The sequence below is a fragment of the Drosophila kikkawai genome, chromosome 2L, assembly GCF_030179895.1.
Source record: "Drosophila kikkawai strain 14028-0561.14 chromosome 2L, DkikHiC1v2, whole genome shotgun sequence".
Taxonomy (NCBI): Eukaryota; Metazoa; Arthropoda; class Insecta; order Diptera; family Drosophilidae; genus Drosophila; species Drosophila kikkawai.
In genome coordinates, this window is record NC_091728.1 from 11,203,140 (window position 1) to 11,214,718 (window position 11,579).

At 40.5% G+C, this 11,579-nt stretch overlaps 1 protein-coding gene across 1 annotated transcript in view; it reads right to left on the bottom strand.

Annotated features, from left to right (window-relative positions):
- The window catches only part of Lar (tyrosine-protein phosphatase Lar), a 104,685-nt gene that overhangs the window by 1,782 nt on the left and 91,324 nt on the right, over positions 1 to 11,579 (bottom strand). The window contains exons 16-20 of the mRNA XM_070284274.1: positions 10,381 to 10,677; positions 4,551 to 4,690; positions 1,150 to 4,491; positions 579 to 689; positions 44 to 349 (exon numbers count right to left, since the gene is read on the bottom strand). Coding sequence (XP_070140375.1) covers positions 44 to 349; positions 579 to 689; positions 1,150 to 4,491; positions 4,551 to 4,690; positions 10,381 to 10,677 — 4,196 coding nt within the window. The remainder of the gene's footprint in view (positions 1 to 43; positions 350 to 578; positions 690 to 1,149; positions 4,492 to 4,550; positions 4,691 to 10,380; positions 10,678 to 11,579) is intronic.

Below are 11,579 nucleotides of genomic sequence, written 5' to 3' on the forward strand. Positions count from 1 at the left end.
TTTGTCTTTAAATCAATAATGGTTTTGTTTTGTACGAGTTCACCTCTGTTTGAACCATCGCCGGACGCTGGGAACGAAGAATGCGGACAGTCTGGAAGACGTCTAGCACGCCCTCGTACTGCATTCGCTCCAGCACAATGCTGAGGGTGATGAAGACACCGGAGCGGCCGACACCCGCTGAGCAATGCACGGTAATGGGTCCATCCTGGCCGAACTGCTCCTTGGTCTTGTGCACTTGTCCGATGAAGTCGATGAAGCCCTCCCCGGACTTGGGTACTCCCTGTTCCGGCCAGTCGATGAATTGAAACTGGCGCACGGTGCGTGAGGAACCATCTCGGGCATCGGTGACCTATGCGAAATATGATTGTTATAATGCGGTTAGAAATATAGTTTTAACAAGGTTTAAAAAGAATAAATCCTGAAATAAAAGAGTTGAAGAGCTTGTGTTGTTGAAAGATTATTAAAAAATTAATGTATACTTTATAAATTTATACTTTTTTCAATTTTCATTAGACTAGCAAAAGAACTTAGTCAATAAACTTATTTATTTTGGTAGTTTTACATGAGATATTACTTACCTTAAATTCACGTAGCTTGTACTGCGGCATGTTATACTCAGCGATTGGGTCTACCACATAATACTGGTATCGGACAGAACGCTCGTGGGGCCAGTACTGGAAGCACTTTTCCTGGGAAAGTAAGAGATTTTAAATGTTATTTAAAGAACAATAAATTTAAAGAAAATTTTAAAATAATAAATAATACTTTTTTCTTTAATATTACTAACGGCGAACAATATTCTCCTTAAAATTTCTAATAAATTCATCTTTTAGATGTTCGTTCTTTGAAAACTCTGCACAAACATAACTGAAAAGCACACATCGGCCTTTTTTCAAAATTTTTATCTTTAATACGCCTTTCATTATCAACTTATATAACGTTTTCCTGTATTATCTCTAGATTGAAAAGTTTCTTTATCTGGAAACTATTACCAGAAGATAGAACTAAATATTCATATTATTTGCTACTACTTTAGGTTCAAGTCTAAAAGGTTTAATTATATTATTTTTCCAAGAAACCAATTGTAACTAAATAACTAACTTTTTGATTTAATTTTCAGACACAAGTTTGTATTGATTCAGTGCTTACCCTGCCCATTTCCTTGAGCTTGGTCAGCATGACCACTATGGTGGAGTTGTGCTCCCAGAGCATGCGCCAAAAGTCCTCGGCTGTATCCTGGAGCGGACCCTGGGCGGCAATGTAGGCGGAGCGGTAACGATAACCGTCTATGAAGCTGGCGTTGACATAGTCACTGCCCTCGATGCCGTGGATAGGGGTGAGATAGACGCGACTCGATTCATATGGCAAGATGTGCACTAAGCGATTCTTGTGCTTGTTGCAAGGCAGGTTGGCCGTAACGAACTTGGACGAGTCCATCTTGACGTTGGACAGCTTCTTGAACTCCACCTCCATGCCAGAGATGCTTTCGCCGGGCTCCGTGGTCAGCAGCTTCTGCAGGTGAGTGTGCAAGTTGCGGGCGGGCACCTCCGTAAGCCCACAGATGATGGCCTCCAAAATGGCGTCATGAATGAAGATATACTGGTCCTCCGTCTGCACCATGTAATTGCGCTGTGCCCGCAGGCAGGTCACATGTCCGTAGATGTCAATGATCTTCTCGTGCTTCATACGCTCCAGCATCGAATCGATGACGATGTAGCAGCCCGTGCGACCAACTCCCGCCGAGCAGTGGACAATCACGGGTCCGGACTCCGGGGGGGTTAGAGCGCGGCACCGGCGCAGAAATTGAAGGAACGGAGCCGGATGGTCGGGCACACCGTGATCCGGCCAGGCAGTGAATTGAAGCTGCTTGATCTCGCGGCGGTCGTTGAAGCCTTGCCGGCACAGTTGGAATGTCCGGATGCTGTAGGTGGCCAGCTCCTGCGTTTCGGTGATGGTCACAAAGATCTGGCCATATGTCTCCGTTCCCCGTGTCGGCCAGTACTGGTCGCATTTAATGCGGGTCCGCTCCTCCAGGCGCGTCATCATCACAATAGTGGCCGTCTTCAGTTCCCAGCACATGCGCCAGAAGTCGATGAAGGTCTCCTGTAGCGGGCCCTGGGTGGCCACGTACGCGTTGTGCTTTCTGTAACCATCGCAGTAGTTGGCGTTGATGTAGTCGGATCCGGCCACACCCTCCGACGGCGGCAGCTGGACGCGGGAATGGTCGTAGGCCGTGACATTGGCGTAGCGATTCTTCGACTTATTATGCTCCAGGTTTGAGTTGTCCCAGGTGAACTGCTGGCCCGGCTCGATGCTCTCGTACTCTTGCGAGAACTTCTGATTGTCATTCGATTTAAGGCGCTCGATGTGGTTGGCGAATTCGGATATTGGTATGGGCGGGTGGGAGATCATGCCGGGCGTCTGGAAATTGAGGCGCCTCATGTCCACAGGGTCGCTGGGAGTGGGTCCGGCTCCCAGGTCGGCGGCCATCAGGGGTCGTGTCACGGCCGCCTGATCTGGAGTCTTGCAGGGCTGTCGGCGGCGCTTCACCACACAGAACACAATCAGGGCGGTGGAAACAATGAAAGTGGAAACCATCAAGGGCAACACCACCCACAATATCTCAGGTTCATCCTTGTTTCGATTTACGGACACCTCTGGTTCCGAAGGCCAGTTGGGATCCGGCCGATGGGGACGCTCACCGGGCGGCGCTTCCCTCATGTCCAGCGATAGGAACTCCGAGAAGGGACTAGATGTGTAGAGATGCTTTTGCGGCGTGTCCACGACCGCCCGCACGAAGATGCGGTAGCGCTTCTCCCGCTCCAACTTGCGATTGGTGAAGTTGTGATAGTCGTCGCCAGATCCGAGGTGGAACGTGAAGGGTATGGATCGTTGCGGGAACTTGGCCGCTATGTACGGGGCATTGGGGCGCTCCGGCTTATTCCTGCCCGGCAGGAGGTCATCGGTGAGGAACTGATCAGGTATCTTGTGCAGATTCGACTTGTCCTCCGGCACCACCACCAGATAATAGTGCGAGATGGGGCCGTACTCCTCGGAGGCCTGTGGCAGTATCACTAGGATCTCTTCCCCATTAACCACCCCGTAGAAATCTGGCTTGACCATCGGCTGGGGCGCAGCCATTTGCGTGGTGACCGTAATCTTTGTGGGCGGGCGATATGAGTAGTCTGAGGGTATGGCACTCACATTCACATTGTAGGTGGTGAACGGGCTCAGCTCGTTGATCGTGTGCGTCTTCACGTAGTGCTTCAGGATAATCTCCCGCTTCTGGACAACCTGCGTCTGAGAGAATCCCTGGGAGTCCACGAACACCTTCATGGCGTCAAAGCTGATCTTGTAGTTAACGGGCGTCAGTCGGATGGGCGGTGACCAGCTCAGGGTCATCGAGTGCGTGCTTACATCGTGGGCGCGCAGATTTAAGGGCACATCCTCCGGCTTGATGCGGACCGTCACCTTCTCACTGAGTCGTCCCAGTCCGTTCTTAAACCGCGCCGCAATGGCCACCGCATATTGGGCAAACTTCTCGAGGTTCACCAGGTCAGCGGACTCGGTGAGGCCCACAGTTTTCGTCTGCCAATCATCGAGATCCTCCACAGCGGTCATCGTGTAGAATATCTTGTAGCCAAGCAGCTTGCCCCGGCTGGGCACCGGTTCCCACCATATCTCCGCCGTCTGCTCGGACGTGGCCTCTGCCTGCACGGACATCGGTGCACGACCCATGTCCCGCTCTGTTTCGACTATTAATTTATCGCTAAACGGCCCAGCTCCCTGTTTCGTGTAGGCTCTTACGCGAAAGATGTATTCGGTATTTTCCTCGAGGTTCGTAAACACTGCCTTACGTAGCGTCATATTTCGCTCAGATCCAAGCCCGTGATCGATTTTCTTGTGAAACTGTACGTCATATCGGGTAATCAAGCCATTTCGGTGCTCTCTGGTGGGCGGATCCCAGGTAACACACACTACATCCGGTGTCTGGAAGCGAATGGTGATGTTTGACGGTGGTCCGCCGGGCGTCCCTTCGGGTGTCTGAAAGATTTTCACCGATTCCTGGCCTATACCAATGTGGTTGCTCCCAGCCACCCGGAACTCGTACTCCACACCACGCTCCAAGTTATCGAAGCGTTTCTTTGTCATTTGGGGTCCCGACAGCATATCCTCCTTCAAGGCCTGATCCTTGACGCCCCACCGAAGCCGGTAGCCACGCAGCTCCCCGTATGTCTGTGCCGGGCGCTCCCACTCCAGTTCGATTGACACGACCGGCTCTCGCTCCATGATCTTCAGACTCACCGTAGGACGTACGGGAACTCCGCCGGGAGTTTTGACTACAATTGCAGCACTACGATCGCCGTCGCCTTTACGCGTCAGGGCGGCCACCTGAATGGAGTACTTGGTGTCCGGCTGCAGTCCCGTCACATTGAACTCCAGCGTGTCCACTACATCGAACTTGAAAGGCTCGTTCAAGAAGCCCTTGCCCTTTGATAAAAAAAAGTTATAAGGAAGTGTAGGATGTAGGCAGTGTCTTCATAACTCACCTCATCGCGTAGCTCCTGAGCATGTATATGGTAACCTCGGATAATGCCATTGCGGTCCTTTTCGAGTGGTGGCTTCCAGCTGACATGGATTGATGTAGAGTTGAGGGGCGTGGCCTTAACGTCTTGAGGATCGCCGGGCACTATAGACGACGACGGAGAGAGGCGCGATTAGATCGAGGTACTCATAATGACGAAATCAACTGGAGAACATTGTGGATTAAAAAAGCCTAACTTAAGCCAAAAGTATTGGCTAACTTAAACTTACTTAGCTCTAGCTTACTTAATTCTGTGATAAATGTGTGTTGAACTGCATTTATATACAGCCAGAGAGTTAATTAAGGTAACTAACCAGTTACGATCTTAGGTCAAGGACAAAGTCATCACCACATCACAGACAAAAACAAATGAAATGTAAAGGATTAAGGTAAATGGGAACGGGAACCAAGGTGCTTAAGTGCTAGATAGTTGTAGTAAGTAGTATACGGACGGGGTGCTTAATTGGTGCTCAAAAGGCTATAGGAGGTGCACTTAATACCTTGCTATAGTATCGAGATTGAGTACTAAAAACCATTTCTTAGAGAGTATGCCAAAAATTACACAAAAATATTAGCTCAAGATCGGTATCGAGACACTTTCGACCTCGATATTCACCTCGATTCACTTAGCAAAAACAAACATGTAAGCATTCAAAAAGGGATTACTTTTTTTGTGTGCAAAAAACAAAAAACATATACATTGTGGAACCCAAAAAATACTTGTTATATATATGCTATACACTTATGCTCCCGTTTTGGGGAGCATTTAAAATCCTGGCCGACCTTAAAAACGGTTTGGTAGACTTTCAAAAAATGTCGAAATAGAGAATCGTAGGAAAATAAAGGAAATATGAATTATATATAATTGTATGTATGTTGGTCAACAGTTTCTGGACCAATTCAAAAATCAGTTTTTGGAATAAAAAGTATATATAGGATATATAGAAATAGAGATTCGTAGTAAAGTACAGTATAGATATAGATAGTATGCTGCTATAGGGCATTCTTAAACATAATACATAGTCAACCATTGAATATACTCACTCTTTTTCTCTAAATATTTTTTTAAAATGTTTTATTTTCATTATATGTGTATATATAAATCACCATCCATTAAAGGTTGCGTTCAAAAATCAAATTTCGCAATAATTTGGTATTCACATCAAAAAAGTTTCAAAAAGATTTGGGTTTTATTTATTTTCCATTTTGATTTGCATTCAAAAAAGGTGCACGAAACAGAGCAAGTAGTGCAAGGTGCGAGTGGCCAAGCAAAGTTATTTTGTTTTTTTTTGTTTTTTTTTTTTTTATAGTAAGTATATGAAAAGATATAAAATATAGGTATTTAGTTTACGGTATACAGTTTCAAAAAGGTTTACTGGTGCAAAAATTAGGGAAATTCACAAAAGGTTGGGAGAAAATATATAAAGAAGGAGAGAACACATGATACAAAATCTACATATTTGTTGGCACACTTTGATACTGTTTTGTCTTAATTTACTTGGAATTGTTGGTAATTTATGAATAGCCTGAAATACACATATAACTTACCTCAATTTAATCATGAATTGTTGTCTTAAAACTACCTTAAAATATGGTAAAACTTAACTCTAAACTTAACTATTAAATTATACCTTACATTTATATAATTGTTTTGTCAAGCTGTCCCTGTATTTTTTATATATAGTTCTTTAAGCACAATATATACTATTTTTTGCCAGCACATTTCATTATTTGTACTCGACTCGTCGCTGCCATTCGGTGTCTTGCCCTCAATCACTGCATTTGGGGTTCATTAAAAATGTTAAATTAATGCATAATATAAATTATTCAAATGCGACTGACGGCACAAAAATGTTAAATTATGCTTCATTAGTGTTCTTGCTTCTGCACCTGCACTTGCAAGTGTCGCAGGTGAGTGCATGGGAATGGAATGGGTCAGCTACACGGCACTCTGCTGTAATTTTGTCTTCATTTTTTGTCATTTTGCATGTATTCACCCCACACACACACACACACACTCTCGCACACTTAAAATATAAAATAATTCAAATGTTACCGTTAGAGGAGTGTTCTCTATTTTGTGAATCTGTTTTTTTTTCTCGTGCAGTGCAGTGCTTTCTCCGTTGAATGGAACAAACGAAGCAATGAACGCGTGCTAAGCTTCCAATGCTCGAGGTGCTCATTTTTTATGTTTTCTTTTTTATTTTTTTAGTTTTCATGTGAGCAGAACGAGTGCAAGAGTGCGACTGTCTATGTGCACAAAAGGGAATCTCCATGGTCTACGAATTTTGCAGAAGGGCGGGATCGGGATCGGGATCCTGGGAGAGTGGGGATTGGGTGGTCGGGTCGTGGGGCGGCAAATAAAAAGCAAGTGCCCAGCTTTAGACAGGTGGAATGCATTTGCATTTGCATCTGGCGGTGGCAGCTAACAAGCACATCGCATCATAAAGAAATACGCTCCCGACGTACGGAACGGAACGCAAAAATTAGTAGAAAAAAAAAACGGCAAATCCTGTGGCATGTTCATAGAAGCTGACCCTCTAATGCTGCCTCAGACGCTGCTGCCACTGAATCTTGTGAGCTTCTGGCTAAAAGTGACGGATGTGCATGCAGTCTGAGATACATTTGAGGCTGCCAGCCTCAACGTCGAATAAAGTACAATTAAAATAAAATTAAAGTTAGTCGCAGGTACATATATCTCAATAGAAATGCGGTGCTTTGGTGCTTTGCTTGTGTCTGGTGCTTGCTTTTACTTAGAAATTAAACATGTTATAATTCCCTGGTCTTGGGTTTAATAATGATTAAGATCGTTACATTTTTATTTAGTTACAAAATCGAATGATAAAGTGTAATTAGTATAATTTAGTTATTTTATGATTTCTTTAAATATATATTTTATATTTTCAAAGCTGACAAAAGATATTTAAGAACGTTGAACTTTGAAGAATTTTTCTTTATGATTTCTATGGAATTAGATTGATTTCTGTTGTCAAAAAATGTTAAAAAGTATAATGTTATGATAATTTTGATTACGTTATACCCTAAATATTTACTAAGAATATAAATAATATACTTTTAAACTGAGAGACAATAGTGAGGAGTCAAAAACATTTACAACTAATATGGCCCTACGATGATTCGACCTTCAACAAAATTGCTCAGCAAAATTTTAATTTCAATTTTAAGTTCAACTTTCTTTGGTCTAAGTAAACGTTTTCGAGTACAGAAAGTTTTTGAACCTGATAGTTTTTTTTAAATTGAAAATATTTGAAATTTCTTAGGCTCAGCTGAGGCTGCTAACTTTCATTTATCAAAAATTAGTTCATTTTTTGGTTTTTGAAAATATTAATTACCATCAAGGTGCGAAGCATACAGTGCTGTCAGTGCTGCAATGTGGTCTTAATTCTAGACTTATTTTAACATAGAGTGAGCTAAGGAGATGACAGAGAAAGAGCCAGAGTGATACGTACACTAATGTGCTTAACGATAGATACATTTAAAGTACAGTGCTTAAACGAAATAAAATCAAGGAAACAAGGGGACACCTCACTCAAATGTTGTTTGCGCCTTTCAAACACACACAAATTGAGTAGGTACTTTATAAAGAAAACGCTTTTTGTTGAGCAAGCTAGCTAACAGGTAACAAGCAAGGGAAAACGAAGGATAAACTTTGTGTATGGATATTTAAGGTGTTTAAAAAGTATAAATGTTGGAAAATATTAAAGCATTTAAGAATATATGTGAGACGTAAGTCCAACCTCTTCCCAGCTTCAGTTTAAATGATTTTAATCTTTTAATCAAATTTGATTGATACTTAATATCTTTGCCAGTAAAACAGATTAAAGTCCTTGCTCTTTTGCAATATCTTTTACCAGAAAATGATTAACAATTTCAATTGCTGTCAATTCCTAGAACAGGAAGGACTTAAAGTCGGACAAAAACTCAAAGGGAAAGCAGGTGAAACTGGGAGGGCAAATAATATAGAATGCCGACACGCATTCACAAATGTGTTAAGTGTGCAAACATGCAGGTGATTGCAAATAAAACTTAATGAAATGGGTCAACAACATAAAATATATATGTAAAATTATGTTGGCAAATAAAAATCGGTTAATTTTGTGCAGAAATCAATTTAAGGATTTGCTGTGCCGTGTCCGCTATTTGCATAGCAGTTAACAAAAAACAAAATTCATTGAAAAACGTGCGACATTGTGGGGATTATCAGGCATTCGGGGCGAAATGTGTGGGAGCTTCACTTATGGCAAAAGTGCAGAAATTGTGGGCCAAAAAGCAAACAGATGGGGGCAATAGCCTGTGTAGTTGAAAGGTTTCAAAAATTACAGTACACCGAGCTTTTGTAAACTTTATAAAATATGTACGCGCTTAAGTAAATATCACACAAAAGTAGATGTGTAGGTGCTTTTGCAGCTAAGTGGAACTCATAAAAAATAAACAATAAATAGTGCGAAATATTTTGCGCTATTTGCGTTGAGTAAACACATAAAATGAAAATAACAGAAAAATGTACGGGAAAATGTTAGGGGTCAGGAGCGAGGTTATTATGGTAATAGTCGTGTGGCCAGGATTTGTTTTTACATTTATAATTGCATAAATTTACTTATGCAAATAATTAAATCAAATATTTAATGCAAACAATCTAAAATCAAATTCGTGTATTGGTTTAGATAATTAGGTTGTGGTGCAGAATGTGTTGGTTGTGTTGTGCTTACAAAAACTATATACAAATTTCAAAAATACAAAAAGATTACATAGAGTTCATGGCTTAGTTAAGTGCTATACAAATTACCACAAACAGTTGATGCATTATATTCAAAAATATTTATTATGAAAGAGGTTTTGGTTTTGTTTTTGTTTTTAATCAAAGATACATACATCTTGATTGTGCATTTTAAGAAACCGTTGTGCGGCCGTGAAGAAAATAACAAAAATATTTTCGCTTGCATGTAAGTGCACAATACATAGGAGTTCTTCTATAAAGACTTTGTATTCTTTTTCATAGAAACATGATCATGTGCAAAAAGTAGTCAAAAATTGCGCCAAAAAATATGCAATTTTATAGTGCCAATTGTTAAAATTTTTCGTACTCTTTTTTTTTCCAAAAATAAATATTTTATAATTAAAAGGTTATCAGAGAAGGGAATTTGAAACAAACCATAAATGAAATCAAAACTTGGGGCATGAAGAAAACGCATTTTGTTTTCCTTTATTGGTGGATTCTTAGAGATCCTTTGACGGTGACAGTCGAAGTATGAAAATGAGTCCGGGTGGACAATTTGCATTTTGAAAGCAGATATTACCAATAAAAGTTAAATATTAAAATGAAAACTGTTTATAAAATTATAATAATTTTTAACTAAACTACAAATTTAAAATATAGCTGTTTTCAAAAGATGATTAACAGCTGTAGGGTGTAGATAATAATATTTAAAACCCGAATAAATTGAATTTGGTTGAAAAATTATATATTTAGATATATCGTTGGATATTAGATAATGCTCCATCGTACTAGCCGATCCTGTGGTGACTGCTCTTGATATCAAAATTCAAAAATAGTACAGAATACTTTCGATTAGTTTCAGCATGATTTCTTTTTCAGAGAGATGATGGAAGGATAATGAACGTAGGACTAAGACATAACTTAAGAAGGGGTTTCAAAAAAATATATATAATAAAAATAGTAAGTAAAACTATAACTTTAAAAAACTGTAAAATGAAAACAAAGACCAAAGATTTTGATAGGACTTACGCTTAGGTAAGGTCATTGGCATACATACCATCCTCTTGGGTGCGCAAAATAATGGGATGGGAGCGCGGCCCGTCGCCAACAGAGGTGCCGGCTAGCAACCAGATCTTGTACTCCGTCCAGCGCTTCAGTTCATCCAGCACAATGCTGGTCATATTGAGGGTCATCGTGGTGGCCTCGTCGTCTTCGCGGCCCACCTCCACGAAGAAGACCTTATAATAAATGATGCGACCGTTGGAACGCTCCACGGGAGGAGGCAGCCAGTTAAGCGAGATAGTTGTCGAGCTGGTGGCTACGGCAGTGATATTTCGGGGCGGTGCACCTGGTACTAATTACATAGATGGGAACGGAACGTATTTGTGTGTGCATTTTGATTTTTGTTTTGTTGGTTTTATTAGGTGTTTTCATTGATGTTCATTGTTGTTGATGCATAGCCAAGGGTTGGTTGGTTGGTATGGTATGAGTTGGTTTTTCATAGCGTTCAGCAATTAGCCAGATTACAAAATAAATTTCAAACCGAAATAATTGGTAACATGAAACGAAAAGTCCGGAAAGCAAAATAATAATGTTAAAATCAAACAGAACAATATGGTTTATAAAGGCATATAGGTATGTAAATATCAAAATAAATCAAATGTCAAGACACAGATCCAATGGTTTATGCAAATAAGGTTGACTCCTTTTTTTTTTTTTTTGTTCGCTTGTCAATAATTTGTGCATATTTTTTGACTTTTTTGGGCTGAAATATCCAAATCCAAATACATAGCTACAAAACAAAATAAAATCCAAGTCAAGCTTAGCTTAGAAAGTCGATTTAAAATGTTCAACTAGACACACATCCACATAACATGTACATTCATAAACAAATAAAAACATTAATTTGCATAAACCATAGGAATTTTTCTTAAAAAACACATATATATACATCTTAATTAACTGCAAAAAGTAAAAGAATTTAACAACAAATTATCTATAAAGGAAATAAGTTAAATGTCAGCAACCTAACGTGGAAATAACATTAAAAGAAATCTAAAAAATACATAACCTCTAGGATTAAAGCATTTCCTGAATAACATGCTGGCTTGTAAACAATCGTGCAAAGAAAGTAACTAAAATCTATATATATATATATATATATGTAGACTTCTGGCACAGACAAGAACTTTGCACTTTCGGAAATTGTCTTCGCGTCCATATATTAAAATATCATTCAAAATCCATTTGAAAAGA